This window comes from Eschrichtius robustus, chromosome 5 (assembly GCF_028021215.1).
Source record: "Eschrichtius robustus isolate mEscRob2 chromosome 5, mEscRob2.pri, whole genome shotgun sequence".
NCBI classification, from domain to species: Eukaryota; Metazoa; Chordata; class Mammalia; order Artiodactyla; family Eschrichtiidae; genus Eschrichtius; species Eschrichtius robustus.
In genome coordinates this window covers 86,737,258-86,760,289 of record NC_090828.1, presented here as the reverse complement: position 1 = coordinate 86,760,289, position 23,032 = coordinate 86,737,258, and the positions used below count along the sequence as shown (strand labels likewise).

Genomic DNA, 23,032 nt, shown 5'->3' with positions numbered 1-23,032 from the left:
ACTACAGGAATTCAAAAAGATAAAACTCCAAAGCAACGTGTAGCAGCCACATTCCAAGACCTCCTATCTGTCAACCCAAGTCATATATACATTTACAGCTTTTAAAATTAGCGTCTGTTTCTAATTTCCTATTGGTCTACCGATGCCTTGACTTTTTCCCATTCATTATTTAATTAATTTATCTATTTCCTTGTGTCATTCCCAAGCGTGCATTTCTCATAAACTTTAAGGACAGTTTTTGAAAATTAAAGAATATTTTCCCTCAGTAATGTTTTCATAGATATAACTTTTGAGAACAATGTCTTGAGAGATGTTTTAGGAGTTGTATTCTAGGACATATTATCTTCATGGTCTTCCCCCTGGTAGGATGGATAAATGATCTTGCCTTGAGAATTGCACTGAATTCTCTGGTTTCCATATAAAAGACAAATATTCCACTTACAGAAGCTGCAGGAGTAGAGTTCAAGCAGGCCTAAAGTTTAGGCCTGACGGAACGGCATGTCTGGGAGTGATCAGGGGAAAAAGACTGATTCTCACAGGATATGCTGAGCAATGGGAGTGAACTGTTACCAGTTAACTTGTGTCTAGTGAGTCTCCTGAGCACTTGCTAGGGAAGGGCAGCTGCAGACTTAACAAACCTTTCCTGAGAAAGGAAAAGAGAGCTTCTCAAGTACTGAACGGGAACCTCACTCTTGCCTGGGGTATCAGTGAGAGCTGGGCAGGGGAGCTTGCCTCTCCAACTGGGAGTGCTGCTGACTCTGGCCCCATGCAGCTGTCTCTGTCTAAGAAGTTGTACTCTTCACCCGCAAAGTGTCTTCTGGTCAGTTACACCACTGCCCCTTACGGCAGCCAAGTGACAACTGACCATAGTGCTGTGTGATATGCTCCTTGCAAATGATGCAATGACTAAGGGTGCTGTGAGCAATTAGGGAGGGAAGGAAAAGGGAAGATATAGGACAAGAAACACCACTGGAGTTGGGATTTTGCCAAGTGGAGAAAGGGTATGCATGTGCCTCTGTGCGGAGGGGCAGAGGAATTTAAGCAATAAATAAACAAGGCATGGACGTGGTAAGTGCACAGATGTACTCAGGAGATGGAAAAGAGAACTGGAATCCATGAGGGATTAGGCTGGGGTCAGAGTTTGAAGAACCTCATTCGCTGAGAGGAAATTTAAGTTCATCCTGCAGAAAAATCTATGAGACACGTTCTTATTGTTATACTATTGTGATTCTCTTCTTGGATGGTCTGGGTTTAGAAAGAACACCAATAACAAACAGCAGGTGTTTGAATCAAATATCAAAGTGTCCAGAGGCCTGAAGACCAATCTGAAGCTTTTGTAGGCGTCAAGGTCCCAGAAGGTAAGGGCAACAACTAGGAAAGAAGCAGTAGCAATGAGGGCGAGGCATGAGAATTACTTCCATGGGATATATTCTCTAACGTGAAATTACTGAATCACGCAAAGGGTGTAGTAACTTACATGGCTCAGGACAAATAACTTACATTGCCATTACCATACATACAGATGTTTCCCCATTAGTTGGCCAGTCTTTGTTAGGATATGCCTTTACTTTTATTGCTTTGGTCAATGCAACCGCTTTCTCATAAATTCTCTGTATTTACACTTATTTCATTACTGGAAAAATTAAAGATTTTATTCCTAAAATTTGATTTAGCATTTATTTCTTTGGCTATCACTACCTCTATTGTTTCTTAGCTGTGTGAGTAAAAGGCCTAGCCTTGTCCTTGGCACAGAGTAAGACTTCAGTAAGTTATGGTACTTATACTCCGTTGAAGCTTTTGCAATCTTTTATCTATAGGATATATTTAAAATCTATACTTCATTACTTATATGAATATTTTGTTTTGTTAGTTTTATTCCACAGAGGTTATTTATTTTACCCAATGTCTTGTTTTCACTAAAAAATATTATATTTTAAAGCTGGGATAAGTATATTAAATTTTGTTATATAAGTTTGGTGGATGTTAAAATTATATACAAGCTGGGTTTATTTCGGAATTCTCTATTTTTGTCCATTTTTCTACCTTCATGTTTTTGAATCGGTAAAGTACTCTTTTAAAAGAGTACTTTTAACTTCATACATGTTCTGAATCTGGTAGGACATGATTTCCTTCAATATTCCTTTGTTAGTGATTTCTGGTACTCTTCCCGTTTATTTATTTTGTAGGAATTTTAGAACTACTCTGTGAAGATATATAAAGTAATATTTGGGCATCTTAATTGGAATCTTGTTAAATTCATAAATTAATCTTAAGAGATACTGTCATTTCTATCTGAGTATTTATTCTTTCCTGTCAGGAGCATATATATCTACTTTTATTTTAATCTTCCCTACTTTCCCATTATATACTGTTGTTTTCTTCAGCAAAGGACTGGGAGACAGAAGACCTCATTTTCAAATCAGATTCCTGGGAAACTGACTTCTCCAACCATATTCTTGGGAAAGTGATTATATGCGTATTCCTAAGAATCATGTGAAGGTGGTTCTCTCTACTGAAAATCGACCTCAGATCCACGTTATTTCAGTGGGATGAATATAAATAATTTTCCTCAGATATAAACAGAGGGTGTTAATGCATGTTTGATTAACTAGTCATTAGCTTGCTGTAAGGGTTATGAAATTATGTATTCAAAATTATTTGAAAACGTTACAATATAAACAAGGGCATGGTATAATAAAATGTAATTTTTAAAATGTTTTCCCGGACAGTAAGATTCTAGAGGAAAGGAACCACATTTTCTCCTCTTGCTATCCACAATATGGTGCCAGACCACACTACGAACTCAGTAAATACTTGTATGTTAGGGGAATGAGTAGATAGTGATAAAATTTTTTTAAAAATTAAAAGGAAAAGGAAAGGTACGGTCTAGAGAGAATGACTTTAATCTTACTGGCGCATTTATTTCATCTCATACACAATTGTATTACAATTCAACATTGATCAATATATTAATAGCTTTCCTTCTGCTGGGTCCCCCCGTAGCAAAATTTTATACCTTTATATTAATGTGATGTAAGTTACTTGTGTTCCTAGAACCTTTCTATTATTTCCCCCTTAGTGTAGCTGCTCTGCTGAAAATGAGATTGTAGCTGGGAGCTGAGAGAAAAGGGAGATGGGAGGGGAGGGAAATGTTATATAATTATCCTACATTTGACTCCAGAGCAAAGGATCAGGAATATGCCAAGATCACGGTAATAACCATTGTCATGCCAGATACTAACCAGAAGCTTTCCACATACTGTTCTTAACCTCAAATTAAAGGTGAACCAGAAAGACTTCTGTCTGCCAAAAATGTAGCTCAGGTTTTTACTTTCCTTTGCAATCTTTCTGCTCCCCGCCGCCCATGCCTAAAACTTAAAACTACTTCTCCCACAGTGTAGGGAAAGAAGAATCCTGATGTAAGGCTTTGGCTGTTCATAGAAAAAAGTATTTGGTTTAGAGTTATCACTTGTGAGAAATTATTAAGTATACAAGCACATTCCATTGATTTGATATCTTAAGTATTTGCTTCTTCTTTTTTAAAAAACAAAACAAAACAAAACACCATCTTAAGGGCTAACAATGTGACCTTGTCATGAGAATTGGCCTAAGCTAAAAATATTTGCATTGAGGAGCTTCTAGGCTTTTTGGTTCATTTGTAACATGGAGTGTGATGGATGCTTTACATGGCAGAATGACCTTTCAATTTTCTGGATTAAAAATAATTAAAATAATGGCAAGAATGAACTTTTAAGGTTCAGCATCATTAATGTCCTCTTCTCATCCAAAATTCATTAAAGACTCATTCCGTATAAACTCTGAAGAGAAGTCCATGAGTCTTATAATAAAATCTGCATAGTAGTTTTGAAAGCAATTCCCTCCCCCCTCCCAAATTATGTAACTGTGCTTGAAATCCTCAATGTAACTCAAAGGAGTAGATAGGGTGGGTGGTTTTATTATTATTTCTCTTTCCCATCTTCTCCTTTGTATGGTACAGATGGATTAACTGAGGTTAACCTAGAAAGCTACAGAACCCAGTCCCAAACCTGATCTTCTGACTTTAATTCTTATAAACGTTCCTGGCCTCCGCCCACTAGATGCCAGTAGTACCCTCCCCTCCCCACAACAGTTGTACCAACCAAAACGTCTCTGGGCGCTGCCAAATATCCCCTGGGGGTGGAGGGCAAAACTACTCCTAACTGACACTATAAGCTTTCCAAAATGCCATCACCATAAGTGATAATTAACTCCATTCCCACAGAGAGCAACTCGACTTCATATCAACTCAGCTTAATGGGACACAGTTGCTAGATGTGTCTTCAGACACGAGCTGGGTTGTCTCCAGCAAGAAGGCTGTGGGCAGTACTCTCATATTTGTTAAAAGTTCTTCATTCAACACGGATAGACTCACCCAGACTAAGGCAGATATCTTGGATAGGCTTGATTTTCTCTCTGATGGGCCACAGATCATGATGCATATTAAAGAACTATGGTGGTCAGTAGTGCTTTTCATCAACTATTTCTGCTCTCCTCCATTCTGGGCTCAACGCAAGATTGTATTTCCTGCCCCCCCGCCCCCCAACTTATAGTTGGGCAGTGCCTTGCAACAAGTTCTGGCCAAAGAGTGGAGTGGAACCCTATGTCACTTTTAGGCCAGAACAGTGAATTGCTAACGAAAGAACGTCCTAGCTTTCTCTTGCATCTGGCACAGTAACTGGTAATGTTTGTGATGGTGGTTGCTTGGGTCTCTCTATAAGCTTGGGACCCTGAGTGACCATACGAATAGAACACTACTGCTCACCTGCAATGAACATAGAGCATGAATAAAAAATAAGTGTTCAGTGTTTTAAGTCACTGAGATTTTTAAGGCTGCTAGCTTAGCGTAATTTAGCTTATTCTGACTGATGTAAGAACTGAAAGATGAGAACAGATTGAAAAATAGGTTTAGGTTAAATCAAGGTCATTTACATGAAAACAGAAAATATAATATAAAACCACTTAGAACTTCCTTAAGTCTTAGGGTTCTCTATTTTCATTCACTAACTCTCTAATATTTGGAAATCATTTCAATGTAGCTTTTTAATATATCTGATACAGTATGTAAACTACATTATTCTATTACACCAGACTTATTCTTTCATTCATTCAAATAGTATTTATTGAACAGTAAATATATACCAAGTATTATTTGGAATATCTTCCCCCTTCATATTGTTTTTGACACCTTTCTTGTGATGAAGACAGACGGCAGAAAGAAGAGGGAGTTCACTTTAATATCTAAGGAGTGATATATTTAGGAAATGAATTTGAGGTTTTGCAGGGGTTCTTTGTTTATTTGTTTTTAAACTTTCCATTTGCAAAGAGCTTATTAGAGAAAATGGAAATGATTTCATTTGAGTAGCCAGGAATTTTCCACCATTATCACCTCCTGCTGTCTTACCCGTAAAAGAGGGATGATTTTGTGGATTTCCACATTGAGGAGAATAGCAGAGAGGTAGGCTGACAAGGTTTGAATTGTGGATTGATAGTTGGATGGATGCGTGAGTTCAGGCAAGTGCCTTAACCTCCCTGTTTCTGACTTTTCTCAGCTGCAATATGATAATCACAAAAGTGCCTAATTCACAGGGCTGTTGTGACAAATAAACAAGGCAATGCACAAAGGGCTTCTAATAGTACCTGGCACATGCTAAGTGCTCTAGGAACTGATGGATAATGCACTGGAGTTAGACTGCTTCCGTGATGCAAACATCACAGAAGATGTTTGTTTTATTCACCACTTCATCTTAAACATCTAGTTTAGTGTTTGGCATAAAGTAGATATTTAAAAATCATGTGTTGAACACATACAGAAGTGAGTAGGGATGAGGAGACTGACCCCCAGGTTCTACTCCTAACCTTGCCACTACCTACTGCCCGTCTCGCCCACTGTGCCCAGCTGTGAGCACTTGGAATAGTCCCTGTCCTAGATCTAGCATCTCTTTTGTAAACTGAAAGGATCATGCAAAAGAATGATAAACCATGTAGCTATAAACTAGAATCGATAATCAACTACTACACTTCTCAGAAAAAGGATGATAATAACCTTACCACAACATAATTTGAAAATAATCAACAGTATGAAGACTCTACAAAGTTGCTCTACTGTGGTTTTAACATTTTCAAAAGAAATTTAATGGAGATTGTCTGCTTCATCAAAAAGGGCAGTAAAACTCACTAGCACTAATGCCATCACTCAGAGATATGCTACCTTTCCCTACAAGTCCTGTGTAGAGGGAAGGAGAAAGAAGTTGGATATAGAGTAATTAATGTACAAACTTGCAACAAGAGTAAGAATAAGTCCTGGAGATCAAAAATACAGCATAGTGATTATAGTCAACAATACTGTATTATATACTTTAAAATTGCTAAGAGACTAGATCTTACATGTTCTCACTGTGATAAAGAACTAATTATGTGATGTGAGAGAGACCTTAGCTAGAGCTACACTGGTAATCATATTGCAATATGTAAATGTATCAAGTTATCACATTGTACACCTTAAATTTATACAACGTTATATGTATAAGTCTTACCTGAAGGGAAAAAAAAAGAGTAATTTAATGGTCCTGCCGTCATGTATTAAACCTTTCTTGGTTTTCCAATACATCTAGGCTTGTATGTGAAAGAGCAAAACTTGACTCATAAGGAGTGTAATCAAAGTGACTTAAGCCTTCAAAGTCTCAGTTTTTCCATCTATCAAATGGGATAATAATACCTACGCCTTTGGGATTATCATGAGCATTATATGAAATAACCTGGCAAAGGACCAAGCAAGAAGCAAACTTTCAAAAAATAATAGCAATTAACAGGATAATAGTGATTATTATTGCAATTATTTACAAGAAAACCACTTCCTCACAAATGTTAACAGTGTTCAGAGTTATCCTTCTGGCTGATACTGCACAGTGTATAGGCTGGTTTGAGGGTATGGGTTTTAGATATGCTAGAGGAGCACCTAGAAGAGATAACAGTCAAAGAAATGTATGCCTGCTAGGTAACCCTTTGCGTGAAGTGCTGGATGGTGAGGTGGGGAAAAAAAATTAATGTTTAAACTTAGAGAAGCAGTTGGGTCAGAAAACAAGAAAATGGAAAAGTAGCACAGCATAGTGGTTAAAAGTATTATGTATTGATAGTTATGTGACTTCACTTAATTTCTCTGTGCCTCAGTTTCCCCACCTAAGAAAAATGGAGACAGTAATTCTGAATGAGACTGTTAAGAAGAGTTAACATTCATAAATGGCTTAGAACAATGCCTGAAATACAGCAAGTGCTATATCAGTGTCTGTCAAACCAGGACAGTGATACAAATGGCAGAAGTTACACAGAACTGCCTGTGAAGAAACCTTTGGAGTAAAGACTAGCAAGGTGGCCTTCTAGGAGCAAAACCTGGACATCTACCAGGCTCAGTCATCCAGCCAACAACTTGGGCTCCTCCCATGTGCAAGGTGAAGTTCTGTAGCCTTAAAGAGAATTGATTCACATTTGACATGACAGAGATGGGCCAGAGGCAAGGGCAGAAAGGAGCTCCAGCTGGGACTGGGAGTAACAGAAGTGTGTACGTAGGTAATATGACCCTTCCTATGGTCTTCCCCAGCATGCCCTGATGATCCCACAGCATCCTAGGTCCCTGTTAATTATATGTAAGTGTCTCCCCAAGGCAGGGCTCTCTGAGGTGCAGACTGAGTCCTGTTCACTGTGAAATCCCCCTTCCACAGTGCTCAGCAAGTATGTGTTGAGGTCAAACCAAAGTGAGTAAAAGATTGAGCCTGTAATTACTGAGCACTCAGTTCTTGGGCCCCTAATTGCTCCCCATCCCACTTTCAGTCCCCAGTGCTGCTCTAAATAGCTCAGTGTTAACGTGTGGGAAGGGAGAGCTGTGATCCCAAGGACATGGCCCTTGAGTGAGAACCTAGTCTTCTTTGTAGTGGTGGCTTAAAATTACCCAACAGTGAAGCTGGCTACAAAGCCTTCTGCTTAGGGCTGTTCTCGAGCCTCTTTCCTCAGTTCGTCCACAAACACCTCAAAACCGGCACAAACAAAACTGAACTCACTAGCTTTGCAAATGAGCTGATTTTTTTCTTCCTTCTTTCTTTTTCTTTTTTTTAAAAATTTATTTATTTATATTTTTGGCTGTGTTGGGTCTTCGTTTCTGTGCGAGGGCTTTCTCTAGTTGCGGCGAGCGGGGGCCACTCTGCATCGCGGTGCGCGGGCCTCTCACTATCGCTGCCTCTCTTGTTGCGGAGCACAGGCTCCAGACGCGCAGCCTTAGTAGTTGTGGCTCACAGGCCCAGCTGCTCCGCGGCATGTGGGATCTTCCCAGACCAGGGCTCGAACCCGTGTCCCCTGCATTGGCAGGCAGATTCTCAACCACTGCGCCACCAGGGGAGCCCCTTCCTTCTTTCTTGACAGCCATCCATCTATCAAATTCTTTTCTGGGTTTTCCTTGAGAATCTCTCTCTCCTACAGCCCCTCTCACTAATCTCTCTTCCACCACCTCACAGAATCACACTTGGATGACCGCTGCAGAGTCTTACTGCAATTCTGCCTACATATCACTGCAAGATAAGTCTTCCTAAAATACACGCTTTATCATATTTCTTTCCAGTTCAAGACCGAGGCTCCCTATTTTTTACCTTTACCTAATCTACTTTGCTCATCCTCCATACTTTGGCCCTACCCTGCCCACGTATTACTTACTTATTAAGTTTCGCATGCAGAATCTTCTATCCTACTTAGTGACCTCATAGCACTCATCACTGAAATTGTTCTCTCATTCAAGTACAATATCTAAAATACTTGCTTCTCTATGCTTTGCCCATGTTGTTTCCCCTTTTGGAATACCCTAATCCTTTGGCTATTCAAGTCCTAGCTCTTCAACTAACATTCTACTCTAAGCCACATGTGTCAGTACTAATATATAATTATATTATCCTGTGTTTCCCTCTCCGTTTCCCATCCTTATGCAAAAGTGTCCCCTCTTCAAGAAAACTATAAACTGCTTGAGGGCAGGGAGTTTACATTTTTATCTGTTTATTCAACAAATATTTATTGAGTTCCAGCCTTGTGCCAGGCACTGCACTAGGCTCTGAGGTACCGTGATGAACAAGATAGTCATAATCTTTGTCCTCCCAGCACCTACATTCTAATGTTTATGTGTATATGTGTGTGTGTGTGTGGGGGGGGGAGTGAGATAAGAAATTACACATAATTATATGATTAGAAACTGAGGGAGGCACCATGAGGTAAAAGTATAGGGTGCCATGAGACCATTGCAAAGTTTCACACTGAAAGCAAATGCGCTCGAGCTGAGAGTGAATGAATAAAATACAAATAGGCAAATGTGCAAAGGTTTAAAGAAGTCTGGAACCTTAGAGGAACTGAGAAAAGTTTGGTGTCCATAAGTGCAGGGGGCAGAGGATGAGCCATATCAGATGAAGCTACTGAGGTACAAGCTGGGTGTACTTCCTTGTGTTGTACCAGAATCAAAGAGTACTTGCTAAGTGAGGGTAAACTTTAAGTGGTCCTTAAGAGTCATAAAGCATGATGACAGAGGCCATTTCTGAACTTTTCTTGTCTGTATACTTGGAGTTTACAAAAAAAAGCTGGATACCCAAAGCTTAAAAAATATGAACACCTAAGTGCTTAGGACGGTGGTTGGGATGCTCATCTTACTGACCCAAACATGCCCAGTGAGGATGCAGGGTGAAGGAAATGGCTTGGAACAGGCTCCATGTGGCATTAAGGATGAGAAGACCTGATGCTATCAGCTTTGGATTCTTGTTTGTTTCTCAAGTTCAATAAAAAAGGCATGGACCAATGACAACTATGATATGTGTCTACTCCACATTGCAAGTTTGATGCCAAAATGCTTTACACAGGCCACCTAACAGATGGTAATGTATTTCAGCCATTACCAATGTGAGCTGGAATCAAACCAGTGACCCCAGAGGTGAGAGGGTGGGTATCCAATTACAAATTCCCACTTTCCTTAAGTGTTAAGATGCTTAAAGCAATATATCTTATTTACATCAGGATGCACTGTATAAACTATATTTGATAAAAGAGATGACTTCACGTTCTCAACTTAAATCAAAGAATGCTTACTTAAGTATTTTTTTAATTGAATCACACTTTAATGCCATCGTATAATCTTTTGGTTAACAGTGCTCATCTTGATTATTCTAACAAAGGGAAACATGGAAATTAATACTGAAGTTGTACAGCTTATGCCATCTATAAAAATACACACTAGAAAATTCAAAAGAAATACCTGGGACATCTGTGAAGGTTTCTCCAAGGACAGATACGTGGAAATTGAGTCCTAAGTCCTTAAGATGCATCAATACCTTAAAAAAACTCTCTGGATCTTTATCATGCTCCCTGGAAATAAAAACACAAAACAAAACTTGTGATATCTTAGGGTATGTGTTAGGAAAAGTGTTTTCACTTCTCATAGTATCAATTCCTCTCATGGTCTACTGTTAGTTAGGAGAGCCTCTGGCATCCAAGCTGAGATCCTCCCTCACCCTTATACTGTAGCATTAGTATTGAGTGTTTTCATGAATCTAGTTTCTCTATCATGGATCAAAACCCAGTCCTGTTGAAGTCTCAAGGCTCTGCAGCCTTTTATTAAAGGCTGTTTTTTCACATTTTTTGGTTAGACTATAGAAAGTCTAGCTTATTTTCCTTTCTCCTAAAATGGTTAATTTTCCACTTAACACAGGTTTTTAACAAAAGAAAAGACCAGTCTTCAAAGGACGATTCTCTACTGATCATGAGAATGTACCAAAGATGCTTTTCATTTCCATGAGACTGAGTACCTCTCTCTCACATTTACTGAGCCTCTTTGTGTCCACAAGGAACACACAGTTTAGGGAGTGAGATTACAGACTCTCTCACTAATCTCTCATTTTTAATAATTGAATGGAGAATTATAAATACATCAAAAGGGGGTAGGCCTGAGTCTAAGTCCACTGAGTATTAACTTAGGAGTGGAGGTTAGTCAACGCATAAAAGAATAGTAATAAAGATAATTCTTTCATTTAGTAGAAGCTTTGAAAAACATGGATTATTTTTGTTTGTTTAGCCTGTCAGTCTTCTTTGTAATGACAGAATGAGAGGCTAAAGGACACTAAAATTTAAAAAAGTCACCAATTCAAGAAATCACACTAAAATGGAATGACTTATTTTTTACATTCTAAGGTGTGAGTATTTCAGTATTTCTTGCATTTAATTACACTGTCTTAAATTATCTTATTTCAGACAGATGTGGACCAGATGTCTTCAAAACATTTGTTTTTTCATTTATAATTCAGAATTTAAACTTATTTTCTATATTTCAGAGAAATAGTTATATATCAGCAATTGAATTTCTCATTTACCAACTAATTATGTAAAATAAATCTGTAAATTGATCAAACTGCTATATGAAATATGAAAATTATATCATTCAGGAAATCTCATGAAAAATGACATCTGCAACCCTAAATGTGTTAATTCACAATTCAGTCAATATTTTCAGTATCAAGAATTAAAACAAATGCATCTTCCGATTAACATTTTAAAACGGCATGTATAATCTCCTGGAATTGTAAGATCTTATAGAATTAGAGTTCTGTAACAATTTATTTTAAGCTCTCAGTTTGATTTGCTTCAAATAATAAAGAATGCAGTGGCAAAATATTCATTGCTTTTTAAGATGATGGGTATTACACACATGTACCATTGGGAAGTTTTTGGGTAATTCTCACATATACTACTGCTGTGGGCAAGAACAAAGACTCAAAACAGTTTAAAGTAAAGAATACACCATATGTTATCTTCAACCATATCAACCAAATAGCTGCCACCTAACCTGTAATATATGTTATTTTACTCTGACTCTCTTGGAAATATGTAGATGAAAAGAATGGAAACAATATAACATAATATATTTTAAGGAGGGAGTAACACCACAGGGAAATCTAGCCACTCAATTCTCTAAATTTTTCATTTTGAGTTCCAAAAATTTTGGCTATGGGTCCCTGAGAGAATATCTATTCTAAATATTTCCTGCTGCTTGTTTGTTTGTTGGTTGGTTTGTTTTGTATTAAAGTAAAAGTAGATGTGGTTTGGGCTTGGAAGGAGGTTTAATTGGGTAGAAGTTGTAGTTCTTAAAAGATTCCCATGTGAGTATTTTCAAAGCAGCAGGCTTCATGAACCTATATTTTCAGTGTTTCTATACAGGATAAATGCATGACAATCCTACTGTATTCTTAAGATATTTTTTATAGGTGGACAAAAGCTTTCATATTCAATAGTCACTTTGCATAAGAACACAAAAGAGATTTGCATGAATCTCCTCTCTTTTTGTTTAAACTATAATATACGGATGAATGTAAGGTGAGATTCTTCTTCCACATAATTATCCCTCAGAAAAAGAGGCATCTTATCTAAAGTCCTTATGAAGTCTCTCATAATACCAGGCACTCTCTCAATTACTTTATTTTGAACAAAGTACAGTTTAGGGAAATAGCATTAACCTGAGACGCCAACTGATGAGAATTTTGGATAGTTTTAGCAGTCATTCGCTTGATGGGACCGGTAAAAACAGAAGCCAAGGGATTTAATACTGAGTTAGTAATTATTTTGGGAGACATGACCAAAAAATTCAAAGTGTTTTTGAAAACAAGTATTTTAAAGATCACTAAAAAAAGTAATAGAGTAAGTGGTTACTGGAGACTATGGGTAGTAAGTGGGTTTTTATAGCCAGAGAAAAGATTTCCAGTGATGGCATCATACGGTTTCACAACCTTCCACCCCAAACCGCTTAGACTGAATTCCAGATGACAGGTGGCGGAAACATGCCAGCTGCCTGAAAAGGTGGTACCATTCTGATGTCAAGAATGCATGGGAGGGGGAGTTGGACTAAAACTACATCATAAACTATAAGGTTGAGAAAAGAGCAATACTTCTAAAAATATTCTATATGATATATGCTTTTAAGTATTATCTATGTCTAAATTAGTAGATTATATATTATAAGTATGTACTTATAAGTATGTAATATGTACATATTATAAGTATGAACTTGGCTAGTTCATCTATGTCCCTCAAAGTTTACATAGTCAATTTAGCTGAAAATTTTTCTCGGTTTTCTCTTTAGACAAATGGGAAATTGCCTACTATTCAGAGAATCATTAAAGATGTGCACAAATATTCAGCCACAGACATATATCAAGGCACGGATATATCAATGACAGAGCTCAAAATATTTTGTCAAGAGAGGAACTCACTGCAGATATCCAACGGTTCATCCATGGATCTTATCCTAGCACCCATAATATTAATGAACCCATTTAGCAGAGAATGTGAATCTGTCTTAAATTCCTTTCTAAGAAATCTAAAGTGAAGTTCTCATACTTACGATTTTAGCATAAAGCATGAAATACAGGATGAGGGATTAAAAAATAACATATTGGGCTTCCCTGATGGCGCAGTGGTTAAGAATCTGCCTGCCAATGCAGGGGACACGGGTTCGAGCGCTGGTCCAGGAAGATCCTACATGCCGCGGAGCAACTAAGCCCGTGTGCCACAACTACCGAGGCTGTGCTCTAGAGCCCACGAGCCACAACTACTGAGCCCACATGCCACAGCTACTGAAGCCCACGCGCTTAGAGTCTGTGCTCTGAAACAAGAGGAGCCACCGCGATGAGAAGCCCGTGCACTGCAAGAAGAGTAGCCCCCACTCGCTGCAACCAGAGAAAGTCTGCGCGCAGCAATGAAGACCCAACTCAGCCAAAAATAAATAAATAAATAAAAATAACATATCGAGTGCCCCTTTTTGTCAACAGCTGTCAGGATTAAACACACATTTAATGGTATCGTCAATTCTTTATAACCACATTTGTAGACTTATCGGCTCCTAAACTCTCTTCTTCTGCTCTCATCAATTGCTGGTAGGGATGCAAACTGCAACAATATTTTAGAGGGCAATTTGGTAATGTACATGATAAGCCTTAAATTGTATATAACTTTTGCCACAGTAATTCCAATTTAGAAAAGTTACCCTATGAAATAATTAAAGAGGTGCGCAGAAATTCAGCCAGAGTATGTTCATAACAGCATTGTTTATAATAGCAACCACCTGTAAACAACATAATGGCATGATAAAGAAATATACTTTGACACATACATATGATACAATACCCTGCAGCCATGAAATAATTTTGTAGAAGTGTATTTTTGACATGGAAATATATTCAAGAAATACTGTTAAGTAAAAGGGAGGTGACAGAGCAATACGTATTTTATGATCTATTTTTGTAAGACAAATGGATGTATGTGCCTAGAAAAAAGTCTGGGGTGAACTATACCAAAATGTTTACAGGGTTTATCTGTAGGGGCTACATTATAAATGTTTCTCTTTTTCTTTTACATGTTTTCTATCATTCCTTTAATAAATATTTTTTATGTCAATCATTTTAATGCTTTAAGGAACCACCTCTAACATTCTGCCATAAAACTGTATTCATAAGGATTTTTGCTTAACTTTGTAGCATTTTTAGTATTTATAGTGGCATAATTCCTCATTTACTGTGACACTTCTAGATTTGACAGCTGCCCATCAAGCAAACTTGATTCGTCATAAAACATTCTAGAAGATGAGTCAGAGTCCAAGTCTCCCAACAATTCCCACATTCTTGACTAGGTAAGAATGAAACAGTCTGGCTGGGAACTCATTCCTGTGCAGCCCAACTATGGCAGAAGAGACCAGAGCAGAATATTTCAGGCTTACTGGAAGCAGCAGATATAGCAAGAACAGCTTTTATTCCCAAATATTATTCAGAACATTTGAAAAGCATAAACTGTTTCCATGTGTTTTTTCTTCCTATATCTGTTCTCTCTCTGTCGCCTTTCCCGTTTAGTTTTTTAGAGCTGAATTTCTTCTTATTCCTCACTTAACATTCATTCAGTAAATATTTATTGAGGATTGCTAAGCTTCTCCGTACTTGTCACTTATACTCAACGGTTACCCTTTCCTGTTTTCCCACATAACTTTATACTTATTGAATGCAATCACTTTGATCTAGTTCCTTGCCTTGCCTGGGTAGAAACCTGGCTCTTTTCAGATGCCATAACTTTCCCAGCAGCACGTCACTCTGGACTGAGAGGTCCACGAGGGAAAGATAAATGATGCCTGCTTTATTCACTACTAAGTACCCAGTGCCTTGCGAGTGGAAGACATTCCTTGTGTTCATCAATATTCGGTTCTTCTTTTTTTCTGGGCACACGAAAGACTCCACGTTCATCCCCTTGAAGTAGGAGAGGCCACAGGACCATTTCTGACCAATGGATTGCAAGCTGATTGATGTGTGTCACTTCCAGGTAGAAATTTCTAAGAGCAGTTCTGGACAGCACTTTCTCTGTTGTAGTGATCCTTGCAGAGGTCTTGTATTAAGATGGTTAGGTTAAAAGAGTGAAGTGGTCTGGACAGTTCCATGGAGAAGAGTTGCCCAATAAAGCCATCTAAACATGCAGCAGACTTTGAGTTGGTGAGAGAATTAAACTTCTGCTGTGTTTAAGCAACTGAGATTAGGGGGTCTTTATTACTACAGCATAAGGTGGCCTATGCTGACTAACACATTATCTGTGGCATAAAATCAGCTGCTCTAAAAATATTTGTTGAATGAATAAAGGTGTAGGAAAAATAAATTACATTTATAGAGCTCCTGCTATGTGCAGGATCCCATACTAGGCACCTAATCATAATCTCAATTAAGCCTCTCAACCAAGTGGTCATAGAAATATAACTATTCCTTCATTTAAGATCACACAGAAGAGACTGAGTCTGCATTTGAAATCAGGTCTCTTCACTCTAAAGTCATATTCTTTCTTCTGTACAGTCTTTGACTTTTCCATTTCTTTCTTCCTACATATAATGAGAAGAAAAAGAGAGTTGGTACCTTCAGTCCCTGGTTTTGTTTCCAGATCATCAAGCGATGGACATGTCTTAGACTGCTACTTGAGGTTAAAACCCATTGGATAAGAGATGGCAATAAGAATAATGGGAAGTAATATGGAATTATATGATCTCTCAACACCATGGTTTCAAATTTCTTCACCTTTTCTGATACCCTGCTAACCTCCCTCTTTGCTTCCTCATTATGAAGTACCACGTTACTTCCAAATTCAGTGATGTGTTCTTTATTCCAAAACATAACGCTTCTATTTACCAGCTTGTGTTAGCTGTTATGATCACTTACTTCTCTATTATCCTTTCTAGGACCATAAACCCTTCACTTCCCTCTACACGCCTGACAACAATTATCAGTTTGGGTTTCCTGCCACAGGTGCTGCTTCTGCTTTTAAAATGGTCCTTCGAATAGAATTCAACCCATAGTCTTATGAGCCATCAACTTCTCAGCCTCTCCTCCATCTGATATTACCAGTGTCTGTCTTCCTCTAACTCCACCAGCCCTCCCCACCATCATTTCCTTACAGGAGACTAAAACCAAGAATACCCACTGTGGCTTTCTCTGAATGTTGTTCATCCTGCATTCTGCCCTTTAACTTTACTTTCAGAGGGAGAGTGAAGGGTACAGTTCAGAGAGAAGTGGCTCTGCCACTGATCAGCAATATGACTACTTGTATGTTATATAACCTCACATAGCCTCAGTTTCTTCATCGTTAGAATGGGGTAATGATAATACCTACATTTAAAATGTTAGTTGTTAGACATATATACACTAACTAATATGTATAAAATAGATAACTAATGAGAACCTGCTGTATAGCACAGGGAACTCTGCTTCACTTTGTTGTACAGCAGAAACTAACATGACATTGTAAAACAACTATACCCCAATTAAAAAAATAAATAAATAAAATAAAATGCTAGTTGTTAGGGATGAAGAAATGCCTGGCACCCTGCAGATACACAATAAACTCTCACTCGCTTCATCTTTGGTATTTGTGGTATTTTAATATTTTAGAAATGTTAACCAATTTATTCCATTTCCCTTCTACCTGAACACATTCAAGAAACTAAGATGTTTTATGTTCGTTGCTTCAAGGAAGGCTTGAGACAGGGTAAAAGGCCCCCAACCTGTACCAAAAAAGGGGGCAGTCTTCTTTGTTGGTCACAGAAGCAAAAGCCCTTGTAGAAATGGTAAGGACTTCAGATAGGTACAAGTATTTAAGCAAAATGCTATGTGACAGTAGCATACACCCTCCCACAATGTGTCACTGTTCCACCTCTAGACAAGAAACACGGAGGACTGATGGGGGAAAGTTGAGGAAAACAGAACTGTGAGAGTCCCTGAGGCCATGAACTACACTTCCTGGGTTAGAAGCTGAGGAAGAAGCATGACTCCAGAGAGTGAATGTCTGAGGGTATGTATCTGGGCACACAGTACTAGCGACATTCATGAGAGATTCCCGAGCCATGGTAGGCATAAATGTGGAACCATGGTTTCCTTGAGTGTCATGGAAGAGTCACAGGGCTGCTGGCAGACCGATAAAAGCAAAGGATCCCTCAGCAGTGGCCTGGGAGGAATGAGGACCAGGAAAATGGAAGACAGAGAATCTTGAACGGCTTGAGCTTTCCATCACCATATTGAAATGGGCCATTGCACAGAAATTAAGTCATAGAAAAATAAAATTCTAATTTATGCATATCAGGGTTTCATGCCATCTGCACATTCATATTCTCATCTTTCCTTTTAATAGCAGAGGGAGAGATATCCGCCTTTCCAAATTCGAAGTCTATTAGAGCTCTAGATCTTCTACCTTGTCTCTTTGAGAAATCTGTGTTCTCATGGTCAGTTTCCTTCCTAAAGCCTGTGATCCTATCCCCTCCTCCACAATTTCTTCATGTATGTCTTGGGCATTTTTAAGTTATCCTTTTTACCTGACACCATTTATCGATGACGATAGTTCTAATAATATACTATTTCTAGGTGACTTTTCACAGATCCTTTCATCTTAGAATATAAGCTATATCCCTCCTTTCTTACCTCCTGTGTCTTTCCTACAACTTTCCTCCCATTCTTTAATTCTGTTGGGTGAAAATGCTCTCTAACAATACTAATTCCCACCTATGCCCCCCTTCATTCTCATCTTCTTGTATTTTCTCCTACATTTGACACCACTGACCATCTTCTGCTTTCTTAGAAGCAATCCTTGCTTGGTTTCCAAATAGTGTATTTAGACTACAACCTAATGACCTAATGGCCAATTACATCTTCCCACTCATTTCATCCAGCAGGCCACCCAGTGAAAACGATATTCAATGAATCATTTTTCCCACTAGGTCTCACAACATGATCTCCTTTTAAATCTCCCCACTGCTAAAAGCTTAGACCCCCCAGGTTGTTTCTCTTCAACAGTGATTCCCACTCTTCCCAGATATTGTATACAGTAATTTCACTCAGCTCTCTAACTTGTCAATGAGCTCTCTTTCTCTACAACTTTCACCAGGAAGCCAATAGAAACCCATGACTCAAATAACTGGCAGGCCATGAAGTGTCTCAATTAAGATGAATTGGGTCTTCCCCACCCTTAGGATGTTACTTAGGCAGCAGCTACTGTTGCACATACTTTTAAAGCATCACAATGTATGTAATTACTTACTCTCAGACCTGGGAGGTCCTATGGAACTAAGCTCTTTCCCCAGTTCATTACTAAGTCCTTCTGTTTCCCTCTGTAATAAAGTTTCTCCTTGTCAAATGTGGTGATCTGGGCTGTAATTTGAAACTGACAAGTCATTTAGATTTTCTTTTGTATTATAACACTTCCCTCCAAGAGATGTGTAGAAAATACATTCAGAACTGCTTGCTGGTTATCCTGAGAGCTACTCCTGTAGTCCATCTCCTAGAGTGAGAAACTTGTCTAAGGGAGAAGCCTAGGAAATTCTTTGACATCACTGAGAATTGTTGTGTTTTTACTTCTCATATAGGAAGATGCATGATTTTTGTTTCCTGTTTTACCCTGACTGCCAGGAAGCTTACAGTCAGGTTTTCCCATGCTTAATCTCAGCATCTGTCAGATGGAAATAACAGTACCGAGAATACAAGAATAGAAATGTAAAAACTCACTGAATGGGCTCAATAGTAGAAAGGATATTGCAGAGAATAGAATCAGTGTTCTTGAGGTGAACAGAATTTACTCACTGTGAACAAGAGAGAAAATAGACAAAAATATAAAATAAGAAAGAACCGAACCTCAGGGACCTGTGGGACAGGAACAGAAGACTCAACATTTTGTAACATCACAGTTCCAGGAGGGGACTCTGTATGATTTCTTACAACTGTATGTGAATCTACAATTATTCCAATACAAATTTCAATGAAAAAAATGCATGCTCAATGTAATAAAATAAAAATAATTCTGAAATATATGCAGTATGCACTGAAAGCCCCTATTTCTTACCCCTCCTGATTCTACTCCTCATATGTAACCACTACTAACAACTGTTTGGTGAGCAGGTTTCCTGACCTATTTCTATGCACAGGCACAAATATATATTTGTGTGAGTGTATTTTTATATACTTTCCTTACTTTATAAATATGAGATCATTATCAGTCATTCTGCACTTTCCATTTTCACTAAATACATCATAGACATCTATCTACATCAGTGCATATAAATATCTCATTTAATAATGTTTACCTAATATTTCACAATTTAAAGTAAATCCTCCTACTAGTGGACATTTAAGTTGGTTCCAACTTACTGATGTTTCAAACAATACTTAAAGTGACATCTGGTTCTTTTTATAACATTCAAATTTCTCTTTTGTAGAATCCTTATTCATTCTTGTTTTTTCCTCCTACCCTGCAAATGTAGCCATCGCAAATCTCTAACGAAGATCTATTTCTCCTGTCCTACAATGTTTACCTGCCTTTTGGAACTATCCTACTTTCAAAGATTCACCTACTCACTCTGCTATGTTGTAAGTTCCATGAGGGCAGAGCTCATGCCTGTTTACCCTGTATTCTCCATGTGTAGAATTAGGCCTGGCATACAGTTTAAAAAGTTTTTATTCTGAACTGACTCCAAACCTAGATCACCTCTCATGAATCTATTCTTTTTATCCCCATCTATTATAAATTATTTTTTTTTACTATTTATATAATGAGGTGAATACACAGAGTCTTCACTTGGCTCTTCCAATGACAACTCATCTATAATACTTAAAAACTAAGCTGTTGCCTTGTCGAACACAGCATTAATGACCTAGCTCCTCTTGGGTACTGACACATCCTCATCCTCCCAATATTCCAGGACTCAAGCCTGACACATTCTGAACACAAGGAGGCTGCTTCTAAGTTGTCCTGCTAATCAACTCATTACCAACCTTACTATTTTCCCCTACATAGATAATTTAAGATTGCTTGATAATTTCCATTTCTATAGTACAATGTTATCCCCTCACACCTTGACAACACCACGGAGCTTCAGACTCTCCCTCTGCCAATTCAGCTTCCAGAAAAACTCTTACATTATCCTCTTCTATGTGATTTTCCTTATATATCTCTTCTCTGAAATGCATACTAAAAACCCACTAAACTGAAATTAAGCCACCCTATCCAACATTCAAATATTTCAATCAACTCATTCCCTCAAATGAGTGTTGATACTCATATTCATTCTCATCCTCTTCCTGTCTCTGTGCTGTTTTCCATCCACAGCTCTTGTGTCTATAATTCCTGAGTCTGGAACACACTCTCCCCTCCTCTCTGCCACTCTTTGCCCATTGCCTCTTTCACTGACTTTGAGTTTATTGTTACTAGTAGTCATCCCTGTGAAATCCCATCTCACTCCGAATCCCTGCAAGAACATTCCCAAGTTACTGATGATTCCATGAATGTGTTCTTTTACATTATTTCATATTTATTTGTATGTTGTCCTCTTATGATTCGTCTGAAATCCCTACCACAACAGTGAAACCCTTTGACCCCAGAAGTTGGTGGGCACTCAAAATATGATTTTGGAGTGAGTGAATAATAGCTCTGTCATGGCTGAATAGAGACAGTTATGTTTTTTAGATTACAGTAGGATAGGTCTATGAAATGACATGAAGGATCATGTTTTTTTTTTTTTTTTTTTAATGGACAATTAAACATGGCCTGGATTATTAGATGCCTTTCATCCAAATGAATTTCAATTCTTAATAACAGGTTTTCATATTCAGTTGTGGACATTTTGTCACATCTAGAAATGACAAGGTCTTCAATCATACGGGAAAGAATCTTAACTTGAAGAGAAAATTCTGCTCCAAAACTTCCTTCTGATTTAAAAAATGTTAAAGTAGAAATGGGCAAAGTGACTCATAAAAAATCCTTTCAATGGGAAGAAAAATGCTAAAATTCTGTTCATTTTATGTATTTCATTTTATTTCTAGATCCAAATGAGACTGCTGTGTTTTTTTGGCTGACACAGAGATCTCCTAGAAGAGACATCTCCCTTACTAAGCAGCAACTGCTAAGCATACCAGATTGTCATGGCAATGACTGTGGAAAAGGAGGAACACAGTATGGGATGTCTGTTCTATAAAGACCTGCTCAAAATGACGTGTTCTTGTTACTACATATGTTGCATTTTTTCATTTTATAAACAGTATTAATTATGTATCTCCTCTCTTCTCCTACATTCTCATAAATGAAATAAATCTGTATTATTCTACTTAGTCCCTTTTACAATAACATAAAAGAAAAAAGTTCATCCCCAAATTTCATTACCCAGTCTTTTTGGCTTATTATTTAAAGGTATTAAGAACTACTCACATTAGGTACCGAAGATAGACTAATCATTCATATGGAAAAGGATAAAAGATTCTGAATATTGTAATAGCATCACATGCTATAAATTAACTATAATGCTCAAGAAATGGTTCTTCAGAATGAGAAGCCTCATGAACCAAAGTCTTAATTAATTAAATCTACTTATTACTAGGAGGTATCAGAAAAATTTATTTCTGGTAAAGAATGGATAACAAAGAAGAGTCGACTATGTTAGATAGTGTATTTGGTGAGAGATCTTTCTGACTAAATAGTTTGCTTTAGAGGTGTATGTAAACCCCCCAAAAAAGAAGATGTTTATTGAAAGCTAATAATAATCAATTCATCTATAACTATAGTTCTAATGGTGTGTTTTATCAGAATGAATGATGTAAAATAGTTTACATGGACGATACAGCTTAGTGAAAGGAGGGTTAAAATCCTAGTTCTGATATTTAGTAGCTGTAATCCAGGGCAAATTACTAAACCTGTCTGAGATTTAATTTCCTCATCTGTAACAATCTGGCTAATAACACTCAGTTCAAAGAGCTGCTGAGGGGATTAACTGAGATGATGTATATGAAACAATTTTCAGTGCCTGGCAAACAGAAAATACACAATAAAGGATGGTGGTTGTTATAATTATTGTAATCATCGTTTTATTCTTCATTTATAGAACTGGGAATTTAAGAATATTCTAGTGAGTTTGATAGCCACCATAATTGGGCAAAAAATAAAGTTTGCTATACTTTACAATCAGTTAATTTATAGTATAAGCGGAATGTGCCATTACTGAGCTTTTCATAGAGTTACAAATGTGATTTAAAGCACAGTTTGTGTTTGTGTATAAAGGCACACATGTCCTTAACTGAATTTTTCTTCTCAGACTGTATCCCTAGTTCTGTCAAGTGCCACCTTAATCTCATCACCCAATCCACAATTAGCCCAGACACCCTCACATCAACAATCAATCCCCGAACCGACTCCTTATTATCACCCAAGTTATGTTTTTCCCTTCTTGATATAGTTCAGATGCTCATCATTCCTTCCAAGAACTATTATAACATCATATCAAATCACTGTCCTAAATAATTACAATTGAGATCAGGGGAGTCAATTGTCATTCCCCCCTTCTCCACTTGGACATTACCCAAAGGCAACAAGGAGAACTGGAAATACAGTGCAAATGTAATCTTCCACAACAATAAGACATCAACCCCCCGAACCACAC

General features: G+C 37.8%; 1 protein-coding gene across 16 annotated transcripts in view; it reads right to left on the bottom strand.

Moving 5' to 3' along the window:
- The window catches only part of GTDC1 (glycosyltransferase like domain containing 1), a 463,274-nt gene that overhangs the window by 54,433 nt on the left and 385,809 nt on the right, over positions 1 to 23,032 (bottom strand). For all 16 annotated transcript variants that reach the window (XR_011074149.1, XM_068545171.1, XM_068545174.1 and 13 more), the window contains one exon: positions 10,310 to 10,419. Coding sequence is in view for 15 of the 16 variants with exons in the window: in XM_068545171.1 (XP_068401272.1) it covers positions 10,310 to 10,419 (110 nt within the window). In the remaining variant the exon portion in view is untranslated. The remainder of the gene's footprint in view (positions 1 to 10,309; positions 10,420 to 23,032) is intronic.